Here is a 17,592-nt window from a genome sequence, read left to right as displayed (position 1 = left end):
AAGGTGGCTTAGGTTTATCAAACTGCCCAGAAATGTCAGAAAAGGGATTCATTTTTAAAGCATCCAAGGACTGGCTGTTATCTAAGTTTCCCTGTTCCCTGTGTACACATGTGGGGACATTAAGTAAGGAAATTAACATCTTGTTGCAAATACTTTTAGTCTAAAATGGCTCATTGAACTCATAATTCTGTAAAACTGGTGTTGGAACACAGCACCTATTTAAATGACATTCATAACACTCCCATTAATGACTTCAATGGAAATCTATGTATTGGTCTTGGCTGGTTTATTCTTGACTGGTTTATAGATAAAATAATTCCTCAAAGTGTACAAAGTGGGAGGGTGAGAGACTCCACAACAGAATCAGTTTCTTTTATTTTGTCTGTGGTAGAGACGTTCCTGTGAACAACCAGTAGCGTCTTAGCAGTTTTCCTAAGCTGATCGCTTACTTATATAACTTGAAAGGTTTGTAATATTCTCTCTGATTGTTCACAGTTTCTCAGAACAGTTAGTCATGACTGTTGCATCATGGTATGCATAAGCATCAAGTCAATTCTATGAAACAGTGGATACATGAAAGACTGTTACTTAATAATGTACCAAACAAAAGAAAATTGCCTCCGCTGCACAGCTGCAGTGTGGGATGGTAAGATCATTAAGACAGCAACCTTTCACTGAAGAGTTGTTATTTTTACATATTACTTGATAAGCAGTGATCTCACATGTTGAGATATTGAGTTGTGGCATTCGTTCTGTGTGATTATAGACGTACCAATTAAATACAAATTCAGTAAAAGCATGAGCAAACCCACAAACAATAAAAAAATGAAGAGAGAGACTCTCAGCAAAAACTGACTGCATTTGTAATTAGTTAAATGTAGTCAATAGGTGTCTCATAGAGGACCATGATTATGATTACCTACACAAATCAGTGACTCTGAAGGCCACTTATAGCCCCCCCCCAAAAAGCCTAATCAAGAAACACATCACAGATTTAATGGGTGTATCACAAGAGGGCAATCCGGCTGCTGAGTCTAATGGCTAATGCATTTCACTGGGAATCAAGTTATCAGAGGGAAAATCACTAAATGTTCAGAGCTCAATTATTATCAGCTTACTCATCACGGTTAATGGCTGTTCGAATAGATTTTTTGAGGCAGATGTACAATTTTTTTCCCTAATTGCTTTTCAACCTCAAAGACCTGCTGATCAGAGCTTTAGATGATCACCATTCAATCACTGATCGTTACAATAATTGGTAGTATATGTCAGCAACATGATTTAAGATAATCTGCTACTGACCTAAACTATATTAGACTATTAAATGTAAAATAAAAATTTGTATTAAATTTAGTACCACTATTAGGAAATTATGCATACAGTATGTGCCTGGCGAAAATGTAAGGGCAAAGTTCGTTATGGCTTTTTTACAAAGTAGTGACATTTTATACTGCTTGAGTGCTCAGATATTTAAATTAATTTTTTAAATATGTATTTATGTATTATGTATTAATTATGTATTTGGAATAGTGTAGGGTTTTTGTGGTCTCTATGTAGTCTTTGTTGTTCATTTGTAGCTTGTTTGTTCTTTCAGAAAGTAAATAACACCTCAAACTGACCAAATCTACAAGTCCTTCGAGTTCTTGCGTACTTGCAGTCGGTGATTCCATGTATTACAGTCTAAGCACAGACGCTTGTACAGTAATCACATCCATCACATGTGGTATAGCCTACGTGCGTCTCTTCTCGGGAACTTCAAAGACTGATATAAATCGGTACATGTGAAACAAATCGGTACAAATACCGTGACGATATATCAGACAACTAGAAGAGAATAAATAAACTTCACTGACGTCATCTCTGGGGTTTTTTTTTTTTTTTTTAACGGCGCATGCGCAGTGGATTCCTGTCAGGCTGAGCTTTAGCCGTTAGCTCTCTGTCACACACACGCAGTGATCTTGTGATAGAGCAGCAGGAGACTCCATTCATGCCTGCTTGCGGTGACAGTCGGCACTACCGTAACCGCTGAACCTCGCCGAGGCCCGGGACTCACTACGAAGGTGCCGCGGACTCGGTGTTTTTAATTCCGCGCAGAACAGTCCAGTGACGCGCGCGCACGACGTGCTAACGCGCTAACAGCTCGCGCGCTTAGCTAGCCCAGTGTCCAAGACGGCGGCGGCGTGCAGCGCTCCGGACTTTTTGTTTGGTCGCCAATTAAGTGTGTTTTAAAGTCGACGCGCGAATCGTTTTAATTTTATTTTAGCGCCTCGCACTCGGTCCGTTTAACGAGGTCGTAAGTGTGGCGTGTGGGGGTAATGTCACCGCCGCTGGGCTGAGCGAAGCCGAGTGGTTTGCGTTAGCTGGCAGGCTAACGGTGGCTAGCTGTGATAGAGGCGGGTTCGTCCGTCCAGGTTCGGGGGTGAAACCTTGATTAAAGTGTTTGGTGCTGCTCGCATTAATGTCACTTCTCGTGTGTGGCCACCGTGTTGTGGACGAGGCGGTGTAGCAGCGGTTTAAACGGCAGCGTTGTGTGTAATGACCAGCTGTAGTCAGTGCGTTGAGTGAATGTTCACAGTGCAGTTAACCAGATTAATTAATCCACTTAATCCTTAATCCTGGTGTTGATCTCCCCAGCACGGCCACACATCCACCGGGTCGGTCGTGTACAAGCCCAGTTCTGTCGTGGAGATGGACTGAAGGATCACCTCTCATAGCCGGATGTGTTGTGTTCTTGCGCAGGCACCCCATGTTGACACGGCAGGGCTTTACACCACACTGTGCCCGTAGTCCCGCTTCTCGCCCCGCACCGCCATGGCCAAGGACCAGCCCAATGTCATAGACCTTCTCCCACTTTTGGAGTCCACAGATTTACAGGAACTGGAGCAGGTCAGAAGTCTGTTACAGGAGAACCTTAGCACAGGTCTGCCACCTTCGCCTAAACTGGTTTATGTGTTTACGTTCCCCCTCCTTTCTCTGAACTTGTGACTTCTACACAATTCCACATGGTGACACTTTCTGCTTTTTATGTAACTGCAGCTTTATTTGTATATTTAACTCTGTAACGAGTTGTTGTTTGTCTTTGTTTGTCCTGTCAGATAAAGGGTCTGTCCTTGTCCATGGCCTATTAGATTATTATTTGGACACCAGCTCTTCTCAGGCTGTGGACATCCTGTCGTCGGTCAGGGAACCTCACGACAAGGTGAGGAGAGCTCACCCCTCCCTCATCTGACCCCGTGGAGGAGCGAGCGGGAAATTTGCGGGATAATGTCCCGTTGTCTTAGGCTCCTCCATGGATGCAGAGATCAAACTTTGTGCGTAAGGGATTGGGGCATGTTCCACTGACTTTGCAGTCATGGTTAATAATTATGGGGGCGTTTTCTTCTTCTTCCTCAAAGCACCTTTTGGACAAGATGAACGAGTGCATGGCCAAGCCGGCCTGCAGGCTGTCCGTCCTCACCCTGCTGGGCCACGTTGTTCGCAGGCAGCCGCCGTGGATACACAGGATCGCACGCTTTCCGCTGCTCACGTCGCTGCTCAAATGCCTCAAGGTACCGAGCAAAAGACCAGCCAGGCGCAGCTAACTCTGTCCTGGGGGAGGCGTGGTGGGGGTGGGGGGGGGGCAAAGTGTCGCAGATGGGTTCACTCATGTAATGATTGTAGATTGTAGATTGTGATTGTAGATTGGAGTCACGTTGGATTTGGGTTTAATGGCGATTTTTCGGGGTTTGTAAATGTCATGACTGTTCTGTCTCCCTGCTTGTGCTGTGACAGACCGAGTCAGATGTTCTGGTCCTCATTACCGGGGTGCTGGTGGTGATCGTCCTTCTCCCCATGATACCACAGACTGGCAAACAGCTTCTCTTTGAGTTTTTTGATATCTTCGGGCGACTGGCAGCTTGGAATCAGAGAAATCCAGGTAGTTTACAATAATGTTGCCAAAGTAAATAACCTTTTTTTAGTTTCAAACAGTGCTGGGCATTTTTAAATAATATAAGTACAGCTAAAAGGTTAGAGCAATTTCATATTACTTCCCTTTCCATATCACTTTAAAGAAAAATGATAGGTTTTGTTTGTTTGTTGTTTTGGCATATCACCAAGCTCATGTTCCATAACAACATCATGTTCCCCTGTATTTGGGTCAGTAATGTACTGACCGTTCTGCCTGGTGTCCTCTAGGCTACGCTCAGGGAGTCTATGCAGTTCACCTCCACGCCAGTGTCTACTCACTGTTCCACCGTCTCTATGGCATGTACCCCTGCAACTTTGTGTCCTATCTGCGCGCCCACTACAGTATGAAGGAGAACGTGGACACCTTCGAGGAGGTGGTGAAGGTGAGGTGCAGGCTACTGGACTGTGTGTTGGTGCAGGCCACTGTCCAGCCCCCTGGTTTGCGCCTAGGCCCTTGATTTGTTGATGAGTGACAACTGTGTGGCAGCTCGGTGATCATTTACTGGTTCTTCTTCAACCAGCCAATGCTGCAACACGTGCGAATACATCCAGAACTTATCACCGGAACCAAAGACTATGAAATGGATCCAATAAGGTAATGTCTGACTGATCTCCATGTACAGTTCACTGATGTGTGTGTACATATATATGCACACACACACACACATAATCGTGCTCTCTGATCCCTGCTCCAGATGGAAGAGGTTTGAGACCCACGACATTGTGATTGAATGTGCCAAAGTGTCACTGGACCCGATGGAGGCATCTTGTGAGGAGGTCTACTCCTTCCTGCCTGACTACATGCCACAGCGCACAGTCAACTGTAGCAGGTCCTACTCGGACCTCCGTAGCCCCGGTTAGAACGCGCTAAACCCGTTTGTTTGTTCTGAACACTCGGACACTTCTTTTCGAGGTCAAATTCATCGCGTCTACAAATGTGTAACCGCTGCCGTTTTGCCGAGTCGTAACCTTCACAAATAGAACACAGATGGTCTGTTTTGCCTCCTGATTGCTGCTGTTTGTGTGCGTGTGTTGTAGGAAGCTCCTCTCTCGCGTCAATGAACACAGTTCGTCAGTCTCTCTCCCTTTCTTTGCCCCACCTCACAGTCGGCCAGCACACGGCTCTCAGCCCACAGACACCAAGCCTCAAGGTGAACTTTCCCACCAATAAGAGCCTGTGTGAATGACACGTGGGCTGCTGTAAGAGAATGAAATCAACAGTTGGCCAAGGTGGCGTCTGATTGGTGCACCCGATTGCCATGTTGTCCAATGTGATCGCAGGGTCTTGAGGCCACGCCCTCAGGGATGGAGGAGGTCACGTGGAGCCCGTCCTCTGTCTGCGGGTTGAGCACCCCTCCCAGAGGGATGTCTCCCACCACCGTCCCTGACCTCTCCAGCAGTGCCTCGCACCTCTCGGGACGAGTCCCCAGCACACCAGGTGAGCGTCGTGGAGGCTAAGCTCTGCTTTGTGTGTACGGGGCCTTGATCATGGAGGACGAGGTGTCCATGTTCAAGGATGCCCTTCGTCAGCGATGCCTCCGTTTGGGTCCGTTTGCTGGGACATACGGCTGCAGTGTGTCGTGCGTAACGAGTACCGTGTCTTCCACAGCGGATGGAAAGTGGACGCCGTCCGCCTCCACGCCCTCAGGGTCCTCCCCCCTCGTCCCTCTCACCAAGGAGCAGGAACATACCGCCCAGCCCACCAGCACTACACGTCCTCCCGCACAGGTACAAGACACGACAGTCCACGCTCTAAGCCATTTGTGGAATTGAAATGCAATTTGCATGTGACTGCTTTCTGTTTTCTATTCATTTTCACTTTTGTCTAATCCGTGAACCACAAACTTGCCCAGGCAAATCAAGAGCCAATCAAAGAGCTTAGAAAAGACACACCCACAAGTATCATCAGCAAAGGTGATGGTTTACATTTCAAACTTGTTTGGTTTTTTTTTTGTGTGTGTGAGATCTTACCTGGTCATAGTCGAGTGGAGTTTTTCTTTTTTTTTATATCTGAATCCTTTCATCTTAAATTGACATCAGTCACACCTGTTACTTGAGGAGAAAGACTATCAAACTGCTGCTGTTTCAGGCGGAGCAGGTGATGCTGTGAGCCCCATAACGTTGACTGAGCTCTCGGACTTTGTGAAGAGGACACAGAGAGACAGAGAGGAAGGTACTGGTGGAAACCCGCACGTTGTTGTAATTCTGAGAATAAACAAAGATAAACAAATATATTATCTGTTGATGACCCTTTTTTTTTTTGTTCCTAAGATGCCATCACAGAAGAGCTGGTGACACTAACCAGGACTGACGTTGGTTCTGTCCCAATGGCCAGACTGGACAACTCCTCCTGTGGGGCCCCTGACGCTCCCCCCGCCCCCTCAAACGCCTGCCAGGCTGCTCCTGCTCCCAACCTGGCCTCCACCCCCGACAGAGCGGCGAGCAGCCCCAGAGGCCCAGATCAGCAGCAGTGTCCCTGGTCCCTGTGGCCGGGCTTCACGCCCATGGAGAGCTCCCTGAGTCCCGGCGCAGCGGAGGACACCTTGGCCGAGCTGTCCAAGACCTCCTTCCCCTACGAGCCCCTGTTTGACCTGGCCCTGCCCAAGCTGGCCTCTCTGTTCGTGGGCAGGAGGACGGCGGAGGTCCAGCAGAACGCGGCGGGAGCCAGAGAGCAGCGGGAGGAGGTGGAGGGGGAGGACCTGTCGGCCACGTCTCCTCTGGAGGTTCTCGATCGGCTCATCCTGCAAGGTCAAGAGCTCCACGAGAAAGCTGCGAAGAGGTGAGAGGTCACGGGGGTGCGCTGTCCCTGTGGTCCCGTGTCACGCTTCCCGTGTACGTCCGCTGGTGGACTGGTTGGGAGTGATTGGCTGTGTGGGTACAGGTTGCTGGTTTAAGAGTGAGCGTGGAGGGTGTGGGTCACACACACCAAACCCTGGAGCTTTCCAGAGCTGTGGGCTTAATTTGGTGAAACCCAGATGACCTTCTGACGCCCCCTGTGAGGAGCTTGCGAGGTGTTGATTGAGATGAGAGAGTGCTGGGTCTACGTGAAACCTGAATGGCGCAGGACCGGTATCTTATGTATGGTGTCAGTAGGGAGGGTGGGTAGGGGACAGGGTACCCGTGGGTCCTTAAAAAGTCTTAAAATGTCTTAAATTTAGTTTTCCATATTCAAGGCCTAAAAATGTCTTAAAATGTCTGGAATTTTATGAGGGGAGGCATTAAATTATTATAAGTGTGTGTTGTTCAGTAGTTCTGGCGTAATGCGAACTTTGCCGAATCTAGCGCTAATGCAGAAAATAACCGCTCCAGGGTCCTAGTGCTAGATTCCTAGCGTTGGAGTATACGGCCTCAACAATGTCAACAATTTTCGTTCGCCAAAGACCCCCCCCCCCCCCCCCCCCAACGATGTGGAACACACCTGCATCCCCAGTAATAGTATTATTTTTTCTTGTGAGAGGTATTAAAAAGGTCTTAAAAGTCATTGAATTTGAGATTAAAAAATGTGCAGATACCCTGAGGGGAGCAGGAAAGGCCCAGACGGGTCTGGAGCATGCTCAGTCTGGCCACACGCTCACTTAACGCCTTAACATGGCACCCTGAAATCACCTCATGTACGTGGACTTAATGGGATGAATGGAGGTGTTTCCTAATGACCGCTGTGATGATTAGCGTCCCATCACGTCCCGACACACAGGTGTTGCTGCCACTAACTTCTGAATTGTGAGGTATTTGAAACGGCGCTCGAGCGGAGATGTTACCAACGCTCCGTGTTTTACTGTCTTCCAGATCCGCTTCTTTGTCAAACCCATCAGCTCAGCCACACTCTGGAGGTAAACATCATAGCACTAAAGGAAAAGGTATTTAGTCATGGAACACGCACTGACTCTCCCCACTGTCGAGAAGACAGTCCTTCCTGTCCTTTGGGTCCTTTCCTGCTTGTCTGTTTGTATACATTCCTGTTTTTTCCATCGTCTGACTTTATAGATAAATACGCTGATATTTTCCTGTTCTTCTGTTTCCTGATGTTTTATATTTACCCTTTTTTAACAGCTAATAGCTCAGCAGTATTATGGCATGCGTGTTCTGGTGCTACAGCGTGTGCTCTGGGCTGTGTGTGGCAGGTTCAGGCCCGACGGCGCCGGACGAGCTGGACCTCCTGCGTAGTCAACTCCTGCTGGTCCACGGACAGCTGCTGTACGAGAGGCACAAACGGGAGCAGCACGCCCTACGCAGCCGCCGTCTGCTCCGCCGTGTCATCAACGCCTCCACGCTGGAGGAGCAGAACACCTCCGCCGTGAGGGACCGCCGTGAAGCTCCTCACGTTTTAAAGTGTCCTCTTTCTGGTTTTGATTTGGGAACGTGAATGTCACGGCCTTTCTGACGGTCGCACAAGCATGCTTCTGAATGCCCTGACTACACCCGATCTCTCAGAACTAAAGTATCTTTTTCCTAAATGCTACTTCTCTCTCTCTGTCTGTCTCTCTCTCTGTCTGTCTCTCTCTCTCCCCCCCCTCTCTCTCTCTCCATCTCTCCCTCCCCGTGTAGAAGGCCCAGCTCCGTCTGCAGGAGGTGGAGACCCAGGCGTTGCGTGCGAGTCTCCAGGAGGAGCAGCGTCGCTCCCAGCAGCTGCAGCAGGACGGTGAGGCGCTGGCCCAGAAGCTCCAGGACCAGCTACGGCACCTCCAGCAGGAGAGGAACGACTTCTGCTCCCAGACCCAGGAGCTGCAGGTGAGCCGGGCCAGACCCAGGAGCAGACCCAGGAGTAGGGCTGCCATGATTAGTCGACTAGTCACGATTATGTCGACTATTAAAATAGTCATCGACTAATTTAATAGTTGATGCGTCGTGTTTTTTTTTTTCTCTCCATACTGCTGCGGTCGCGTCTGCCTTTCTGTCCCTAACGCACATGCGCAGTAGTGGAAACCGAGGTAGACAGTGGACGACATCCCAGGACATTACACAGACTGGTATCATGGCTACCCGGCTACGGAACTCAAAAGTGCGGGATCATTTTCCGTAACCGGGTTCCGAAACGCGTGCAATATCTGCAAGGCAGAACTTTCCTTCCACGGCAGCACAACCGCGATGTACGAGCACCTGAAGCATGTTGTGGCTACTTGTGACAATGATGAAGAGGGACCGTCATCTCTGTAATCTAAATCGCTAGTTAGCTGCTAACGTTACCGTAAACAGCGTTAACTTTATACTTACTTATCGTGGTAACTGTAAAAGTTAACATTAGTGATGGCGATTTGTTTCATTAGCCTTAGCACGCATTCGTGTGTTTTCTGTAACGTCAGTGAGACCAAAACTTTATTTTTGTGAATAATTCCTTAGTTTCAGGTACCTACCTAATTTGATTTATATGTAGCTACGTTTGATGCCAGAGACAAATGAAAGAAAGAAAAACCTAAAAAAAAAAAATTCTTTATTAATGTATTTATTTTTGCGTTGTTTAAGCCAGTGCCTTATACTTATTTTAATAATTGTTGCATCAAGTTGCATATTTCATTAAAGGTTTAATGAACTATGATCTTAATTGTTTTTATTTTTAGCTGAAATCTAATGATGATTATATAATAGCAGTTGCATTCTAGTGTGATAAGCTGTATGTTTTATATTCAATTAACGCACGATCCGATTAGTCGACTAATCATAAAAATTAATCAGTGATTAGTCGACTATAAAAATAATCGTTTGTGGCAGCCCTACCCAGGAGCAGACCTTCAGAACTTCTGTAATCACTGGGAGATAAAGTGTTTCCACCCGGCCTGTACCTGGGTACAATGAAGATGTAGCCAACCATTTACATCTACAACTAGTGTCCAGTGATTATTAAACATGTAATGGAGGAGTGGAGTTAATGTAATTCACACAGAGTGCTGATGATTGTGGAGCTATTTAATAAGTAAACTTGTAGTAAACGGTTGTGGTGATAGTTGTGTAATACCGTGTTACAGAAATGGAGAACCTGCTGTTTTTAATTATCACTGAAAGAAAAGCGTCTCTTGTTTTGCTGCTTTCCCAGCGTGCCTTGCAGGAGAGCCAGAAGAACATGGGTGAGTTGGAGGCGGAGCTGCAGAGAGCCAATAATAAAGTGTGCAATACAGGACATCTGCTCAGCCAGCTGTCAATCAAGGTGAGCACAGCCGTGCCAGCACCAGACCGGCCCGGCCAGCAGTCGGAGCGCTACACCCGCCTTCACGCACCCGCTGCTGCTTCATTCCTTCCGTGTTGTGCGCTCTCCAGCTGGAGAACACGGAGAACATGGAGCAGTGGATGTCCTTCCTCAACAAGCAGCTCCTACTGCTGGGCGAAGCCAACAGGCTGTGTGTGCAGGAGATGGAGCGGCTCGGACCCGAGGCGCACAAGGTGAGGGCTCGACCCGTCCGCGCTCGGACCCGGTACAGCGCCGGCACTGTGCCATGTCCACGCTGAAGATGTGAGGTGTGGTCGGCGTGTTTACAGTATGAAAAATCTCCACCCAGACACTTTTTATTGTGTTCACCTGTTCATCAGAGGACACGCTAAGATTAGACTCCGTGGATCACGGTTGGGAAATTCAGGTCTAACAACATTGCATTTACATGTGTGCTAATACAGTAACAATGAAGTGATTAAAGTGAGCGATCTAGAAACACTATAAAACAGACTCCACCTGTACACAGTGTGTCCCAGGTGTAAAGATTTGACATTGAGCGAGCGCGCACACACCGATGTATTGAAGACAGTTGACGGTGAAGTTCTACTCAATATATTCCATGCAAATATGCTGACGTACCTCAATATGCTGACGTACCTCAATATGCTATGCAACGGTATTGATGTACAGTTCATTCATCAGCCCAATGCAAATATGTTAAATAAAGACTGTATGGTTGGATATGAGGGGAAAAAACATGTTGGTGACCACAAAAACACTAATAGTAACAAGGGAGTGCAGTTGTCCATCAGAGGCTGGTGATTATCAGGGGTAGGGAGGTCAACTGTGAGGATTATCCATACTGGACGAGGCGTTGTCCAACGTCCTTAGTGTTTTTAAAATAGAATTTGATACTAGGAGAGTCCTGTTGCTTTGTGTGTGTGCGCGTGTGTGTGCGTGGGTCCACGTGTGTGTGTGCGTGGGTCCACGTGTGTGTGTGCGTGGGTCCACGTGTGTGTGTGCGTGGGTCCACGTGTGTGTGTGCGTGGGTCCACGTGTGTGTGTGCGTGGGTCCACGTGTGTGTGTGTGTGGGTCCACGTGTGTGTGTGTGTGTGTGTGTGGGTCCACGTGTGTGTGTGTGTGTGTGCGCGTGGGTCCACGTGTGTGCGCGTGGGTCCACGTGTGTGTGCGTGTGTGTGTGTGTGTGGGTCCGTGTGTGTGTGTGTGTGTGTGTGTGTGTGCGTGTGTGTGTGTGTGTGTGCGTGTGTGTGTGTGGGTCCACGTGTGTGTGTGTGTGTGGGTCCACGTGTGTGTGCGTGTGTGGGTCCACGTGTGTGTGCGTGTGTGTGTGTGGGTCCACGTGTGTGTGCGTGTGTGTGTGTGGGTCCACGTGTGTGTGTGTGTGGGTCCACGTGTGTGTGTGTGTGGGTCCACGTGTGTGTGTGTGTGGGTCCACGTGTGTGTGTGTGGGTCCACGTGTGTGTGTGTGGGTCCACGTGTGTGTGTGTGGGTCCACGTGTGTGTGCGTGGGTCCACGTGTGTGTGCGTGTGTGTGTGTGTGGGTCCATGTGCGTGTGTGTGTGTGGGTCCACGTGTGTGTGTGCGTGTGTGTGTGTGGGTCCACGTGTGTGTGTGCGTGTGTGTGCGTGGGTCCACGTGTGTGTGCGTGTGTGTGCGTGGGTCCACGTGTGTGTGTGCGTGGGTCCACGTGTGTGCGTGTGTGTGCGTGGGTCCACGTGTGTGTGCGTGGGTCCACGTGTGTGTGTGTGGGTCCACGTGTGTGTGCGTGGGTCCACGTGTGTGTGCGTGTGTGTGCGTGGGTCCACGTGTGTGTGCGTGTGTGTGCGTGGGTCCACGTGTGTGTGCGTGTGTGTGTGCGTGGGTCCACGTGTGTGTGCGTGTGTGTGTGTGGGTCCACGTGTGTGTGCGTGTGTGTGTGCGTGGGTCCACGTGTGTGTGCGTGTGGTTCCGTGTGCGTGCGGGTCCGCGGCACTAGGAGCTGCACATGCTACAGGCGTGTTCTGCGCGGGAGGCGGAGAGGTGGCGTCAGAGCTCCGTCCAGCAGAGCCAGAGGTTGGAGGCCGCACAGCAACGCATCGTAGAGCTGGAGGCACAGCTCGCCAAGAAGGAGCACCTGATCCTGGAGCAGAAGAAGCTTCTGGAGAACGTCAAGAGCCAGGCCAGGTAGACGCTCACAGAACTGCCAGGCCAGGTAGACGCTCACAGGCTCTGTAGTGCCTGTGCAGCTCCTTTGCCTGAACTGTTAAAATCACTTGCTTCCATTTCAAAATGAGAGAATTCCTGTTGGTGGTCTGTTGCAAACATGCACTTGCGTGTTTTCGTCTATAGGGGGCAGTTGCAGGCTTCAGATAACCGGTATGTGGCTCAGAAGCATGTGACCCAGGCACTACAATCAGAGCTTCTCCAGCTGTACAGCCAGCTAGAGATCAACAACATATCTAACACTACACCAGTAGGGGGCAGTGCTGAGCCCACTAGCTCCCCAAATCAGAGGTGAGGGGTTTAAAATCTCTTAATGATACTTCGGACTGATTTCATCATGTGTGAAATATGCTTAATTCACAAACAGGAGCTTAACCAGTTCCCATTTGTATTTATATCAGGCCCAATGGCAGCAGTACTGGCCCGGCCCAAGCCCCCGAGCCAGGCACACGGGCGGAGAGTTCGTACGTGGTCAACGGTGACGTTTGTCCCGGGTCTCCACCACCCACTACACTCATGAATGGCAGCCAGGAGGAGGAGGTGTCGGGCCTGTCCTGCAGCTCCCCGCTGGCCCTCTGCTCCTACCCCACTGACAGCAGCTTCCTGGGAATGCACAACCAGGAGCTTCTGAAAAAGAGAAAGACCCATTATGAGGAAGATCTGGTGCCGGTGAGCAGCCTCTACCGGGGCGTGCAGGACCAGAGTTCAGAGGTCGCAGAGACCCCACCACCCAGCCTGGCCAGGGAGGGAACCACAGCCCCCACCACCGAGCCCGCTACGCAGCCGGAGCGGCCGGACCCCCAGCGGCCTGACCCCCAGCGTCCTGAGCCCCAGCCCCTGGATCGCCATAGGAACCGGGCTTACAACATCCAACGGCGGAGACAGCAGGACCTGCGGATCATGGACTACAACGAGGCCCATCAGGAGAAGACCTAGGGACGTTTGGAAGGTTGGGTCACTAGGACTGGTGCTGTAGACCTGCTTGTAACACTAGACAGAATGAGGAAGAGATGTTGTGAAATCTGCAGTTCCTTCTAACAAAAAAGATGGACTGCATCGTTTTGGTTCATTTTTAAAAGCTCTGTTGTATTACGAATATGGCCAAATGAGACATGTATATACAGAGGGCTTCAAAGCTACTGTCACTGTTTTAGGAGAAGATTCTGTTTTGACCTGTAAGTCGTTATATTCAGTTTTTCACATTTCTCCTAGCGTGACCCCGTTGCACTAGATCCCGAATGTAAACTAAAGTGGATAATGTGATTCAGTTCAACTCCTGGAGCGTGACGATTGTAGCTTTCACCAATCTGTTGAGACTCGGCAGGAGTGAGTACAGTGCGAAATCAGTACAGTGCCTGCACAAAACAAGGTAGTCTTGAAGGTTTTCACTTCACATATTGGCGAAGCATTGGTTTGTCGCAGCGTTCGGTTAGGATTCTTTTGTTTTAGATGAATGCTTGTCTGAATTTGTCAGTGGTGTGTTTGGATTGTGGCTCGGCTCATTTTCCCAGCGATCGTACCGTCTCAGTTATTGCATTTGGTTCCGTAAGCGTCCCGGTTTAATTATGTATGCTTTTGAATCGACCCAGGATGAAAGGGGCTTCGACTCTTGCTTAGATGAAGCATATGAAAACTTCATTACCCAGAGTTCTCTGACACGATTTACAGCAGCACAAGGAGTACAGCAATAACGTAGCAATTTGAATCGGGGCCTTTTCCCCTTGTGGATTGGGCAATGTGAAGAGTTTCTGCAACATCAAATCAAACTCGAGTGTCTGATAAAACTGTGAAAGGAAAGAAAGCAGCTGTGTGAGGTGGGTAGGGAGTGCAGAATAAAGAATAATAAAGAAAAGCCGCTGACTTTGTTGCAAAAACTAGCCAGGTGTACGTATCATGCCATAGTCTTGATTTATAAGCTTGCCCATAGAGGAAAAGACAAAGCGAGTGTTTAAGCGTAGGTTTTATTTTTATGAATTCAGTTTAATACTGGGATTGCCCAGTCACCAGTGCAATATGTTTCTTAGCATTATTCTTAATGCCAGCTCAAAAGCATTGAAGATGTAAAATCATGCAGGTGTTGTAGCTGCTTGGTGAGACTCGCAGGAATCGTGCGCCACACGAGCTGTGCTGCTGTTCCGTTCACCCTGCGCAGACGGTGGTGCCTCTGGCGTAGACCCTCCACCCTCTTTAGTCAACCACGTCTCCACGTCTGGGCTGCTTGATTTTACCGCTACCACCCTTGCTGCTTGGAACATGTGAAATGTAAATCTTCTGTGGTAAAGGCGTCCAGACTACGGCTGATGGCTGAATCCAAGCTCACACCTGAATGGGTTAATGCCTGTTTTGTTTTGTTTTGTTTTGGGGGTTTTTTTGTTTCGTTTTTCCCTACTTTACTCGATTAAATATTGCAGAAACTTTGCAGGCAAGAGAGGAGCTTAAATGAGTAGTTTTCTAATCGCCAAAGTTAAACCTTGTCCCCTTTTAGCCAATTCAGGGCTATTTATGAAGTCTTGCACTTTATAAATATTGTTTATTGTCTTTATTTCTAAAAGAAAAACGTGGGCCCTGAGGTATGACTTCAGTTCAAAATGTGAAACAGTAGCCGAGCATGTGGAATACTGCTCGGTGTAACAGCCGTTACCTGGAACTGAGGGGAAACTCCTCAGTGTTTACAGTGATTAGGGTGATGTGAAAAGTCTGAACTATTTATCTTTAGCTTTGGACTTGAAAGGATTCTCCATGGTGAGTCAATGGGTTAATTTTGACTCACCAACCCTCACTACTCTCTATGGACAAAAAGTGTCTGCCAACATAATTGCACCTTCTTACAATTTCAGCCCTTGCATCATATATTTCATTTTAATGAAATGTATCCATAAGCATTGTTACTGCTTGTTTTGCAAGCAAAAGCCCTCCCAGACATTTGTGATTTATATAGTTCACAAAATGCCTTAATACGAATAGGACATCTCTCCTTTCCCCAGAAGCCAAATTCTAACAGATTTTACAATGGTACAATTTGACAATAATCTGGAGTGGAGTCAGATGTCGTCAGGGACTCTGTTCAAAAAAAGTATTGATTCTGAATACACAGATAAAAAGGTATTCTACTTGTTAAGCTATGATCAAGGAAATAAAAGTATATGTTTTGCACACTTTGCCTTTGCTGCTTCTTTCTTAATGGATGACATACAGCACAGTTCAGTTCAGCTCCGTCATCACTGTAAGAGACCAATCAATGCAACACGAGCACCAGACTGGAAAATTCTCATCTTGACTGTGAATCTTTATTTAAACAAACAAAAAAGCTCGTGTTCTTGCAGGGCCTGGTGGCTTCCAGGCAGGTTTGCATGCGTGCCATGTTCTTGTACGTTTAGACGCAGGTTCTTTGGGTCTGGTGGCGTCTCGAGACGACGTCCTGCTCGGCCCTGCAGGAACGTTCTCTGCTGTGCTGGCTCTTGTTTTCTGGAGAGGCTCGTTGGCGGAGGTGATCGCAGGCGTTGGGACTCGGACGCTAGCAAAGCTGGCCGCTCTGAGCAGGTCAAAGGTCACGGGGATGACACTCACGACTCCTCCGTAGTAGTTCCTGGCTTCGTTACAGCTCAGCCGGTTGATCTCATCGTGCGGATAGCTGCAGGAAGGGAAGAGGATGAGTGCTTCCTACGTTGACCCAAAAAGAAGTAACGCATCTTATTCACACATTTCACCAAATGAACCGTCTGACTTGGTGCATTAAACAGATGCGTAACTGTGCCTGTAGTTGGCTGATGTCAGAGCCAGGGCTGAAGATCTTCTTGCAGGCATCCAGAGCTTCACTGGAGTGGCTTTGGGTGGCCGCTGAAGATTGGAGGAGTTCAAACACCGTCTCCAGCATCTCCATGATCTCCAGAAAGAGCAAGAAGACCCGCCTGTCCGTGGCGTTACTGCAATAATGGGTCACGTACCGTCGCACCTGCACGCATACAACGTTTTGAACTGGTTACTAAAGGTGTGTGCACGTAAACACCAGTGACTCAGGCCTGTAAATTAAACTAAATCACAATATCAATATCAACAAGGCATTGCGCACGAGCCCTGACCTGCGCCACCGAACACACGGGCCCTGCGCGGTCACGCGCCTGCTCTCGTGACCGCGCTAGCGCTGCTATGAACAGAAACTGCTGCTGCTTGAAAAGTTTATGTTTCTGCTCAATGGCCTTCAGTTTCTCTCTTACTTCAGTCATTTTTAGAGAATTTGAGAAAATGATAACCTATTTGTCAAAACAAACAAACGTTTTTATTGTTTAAACTAACGTAAACTTTACAAAACATTCGTTAAAGCGGGTTATTAGTTACTCCGATCGCTGTTTTCTGTCCAACGTGTTTTCCGTACGTTGCACAACAAATATTCGTTTTTTTTACGAAGTTGCTCAGCAACAAGTAACAATTCGAGAGCGCCACGATGAGAAACTGCGCCTGCGCGACCGTAACGCTGCCGATTGGCTGATTCAGTAACCATTGGAAACGAGTACAAGAAGACGCGGATGTAAATATACAGCCTAATAACACAAACGTTTAGCTGAGCTAACAGAGAATAACGTTGATCTGTGGAAACAGAAACGCAATAAAGGTTAGTAACTTAAAACAAACTGCCTGCTCTTTCTACTTTAATGTTTTCAAGTGTTTCCTGCGACTCAGGCAGGCTGATACTGCCCCTGATCGATTGACTGTATTGATCAGTGTGAATGGATGTAGATATAAACTATTTGACTCATGACAGTGTGAACTAGATATGAAGTGAAGTGTGTGTGTATATGAAGAAGATTTCAAGGAGTAACTGCTGTGTAATGTAAAAGATGCAGAGGTGGTAAAGTTGCAGTAAAGAATAAGAGGTGAAAACAGGGCGTTTGAGCCTCTGAAGGTCTAGTGAAACCAGTTTGTGTTCAAAACAGCAGATGTTTAAATCTTGACATTTATTCCACTGGGTTCCTACAGTGTAGATCTGTACGACGCATCCCGCTTCTCTGGAAATCTCATGTTTTTCAGAGCACTTCTAATGCAAAAACTAGGGAGTTTTTCCTTGCCACTGTTGCCTTTGGCTTGCTCACTGGGGGCTAGGACTCGGCACTTGTAAAGCTGCTTTGTGACAACAACTGTTGTAAAAAGCGCTATATAAATAAAATTTGATTTGATTTGATTCTAACTACCTCTTCAGCTTTGATTACAGTCACTCACTGGACTCTTCTTCTGTGTGTGTGTGTGTGTGTGTGTGTGTGTGTGCAATAAATAAATTGTGTAT

The 17,592-nt window shown here is 48.0% G+C and overlaps 3 protein-coding genes across 7 annotated transcripts in view; 2 read left to right on the top strand and 1 right to left on the bottom strand.

Annotated features, from left to right (window-relative positions):
* The first annotated feature begins 1,901 nt into the window (after positions 1–1,901).
* On the top strand, positions 1,902–15,469 carry tsc1a (TSC complex subunit 1a). Of its 3 annotated transcripts, none has more exons than XM_076998197.1 (22): positions 1,902–2,060; positions 2,740–2,920; positions 3,096–3,199; positions 3,396–3,548; positions 3,772–3,916; positions 4,177–4,331; positions 4,470–4,543; positions 4,644–4,804; positions 4,987–5,099; positions 5,230–5,386; positions 5,558–5,676; positions 5,802–5,862; positions 6,038–6,121; positions 6,220–6,727; positions 7,735–7,778; positions 8,070–8,242; positions 8,494–8,676; positions 9,977–10,087; positions 10,198–10,320; positions 12,088–12,275; positions 12,441–12,605; positions 12,716–15,469. In XM_076998197.1, exons 2-22 carry the CDS (start codon positions 2,812–2,814, stop codon positions 13,248–13,250), a joined length of 3,465 nt encoding a protein of 1,154 aa, XP_076854312.1. In that variant the 5' UTR covers positions 1,902–2,060; positions 2,740–2,811; the 3' UTR covers positions 13,251–15,469. The 3 variants fall into 3 exon arrangements, with proteins under 3 accessions (XP_076854312.1, XP_076854311.1, XP_076854313.1); XM_076998196.1 differs by having other exon boundaries at positions 7,735–7,805; XM_076998198.1 differs by lacking the exon at positions 1,902–2,060 and having other exon boundaries at positions 2,744–2,886; positions 7,735–7,805.
* spaca9 (sperm acrosome associated 9) lies at positions 15,088–16,706 on the bottom strand. The gene is made up of 3 exons (XM_076998202.1): positions 16,394–16,706; positions 16,064–16,266; positions 15,088–15,945 (listed from the first exon to the last, which is right to left on the bottom strand). The coding sequence occupies exons 1-3, from the start codon at positions 16,535–16,537 to the stop codon at positions 15,606–15,608; spliced, it is 687 nt and encodes a 228-aa protein (XP_076854317.1). The 5' UTR covers positions 16,538–16,706; the 3' UTR covers positions 15,088–15,605.
* ak8 (adenylate kinase 8) overlaps positions 16,659–17,592 on the top strand; it is a 45,785-nt gene continuing 44,851 nt past the window's right edge. For 2 of the 3 annotated variants that reach the window (XM_076998199.1, XM_076998200.1), the window contains exon 1: positions 16,660–16,923. The gene's annotated coding sequence lies outside the window, so the exon portion shown is untranslated. Of the gene's footprint in view, positions 16,924–17,592 lie in introns of all 3 variants that reach the window. The other variant, XM_076998201.1, reaches the window with a different exon arrangement.

The sequence above is a fragment of the Brachyhypopomus gauderio genome, chromosome 3, assembly GCF_052324685.1.
Source record: "Brachyhypopomus gauderio isolate BG-103 chromosome 3, BGAUD_0.2, whole genome shotgun sequence".
NCBI classification, from domain to species: domain Eukaryota; kingdom Metazoa; phylum Chordata; class Actinopteri; order Gymnotiformes; family Hypopomidae; genus Brachyhypopomus; species Brachyhypopomus gauderio.
The sequence above is the reverse complement of the archived record's forward strand: the minus strand, read 5'-3'. Positions and strand labels throughout refer to the sequence as shown.

Bases quoted from the DNA above. Each gene is read 5' to 3' on its own strand.
- tsc1a (XM_076998196.1), top strand. From the start codon at position 2,812: ATGGCCAAGGACCAGCCCAATGTCATAGACCTTCTCCCACTTTTGGAG. The intron at 5,100-5,229 runs GTGAACTTTCCC...ATGTGATCGCAG, and splicing joins CACAGACACCAAGCCTCAAG to GGTCTTGAGGCCACGCCCTC. The intron at 7,806-8,069 runs GTATTTAGTCAT...TGTGTGTGGCAG, and splicing joins TCATAGCACTAAAGGAAAAG to GTTCAGGCCCGACGGCGCCG.
- spaca9 (XM_076998202.1), bottom strand. From the start codon at position 16,537: ATGACTGAAGTAAGAGAGAAACTGAAGGCCATTGAGCAGAAACATAAA. The intron at 16,267-16,393 runs GTCAGGGCTCGT...GTATGCGTGCAG, and splicing joins CCGTGTGTTCGGTGGCGCAG to GTGCGACGGTACGTGACCCA. The intron at 15,946-16,063 runs GTTACGCATCTG...CCCTTCCTGCAG, and splicing joins ATCAGCCAACTACAGGCACA to CTATCCGCACGATGAGATCA.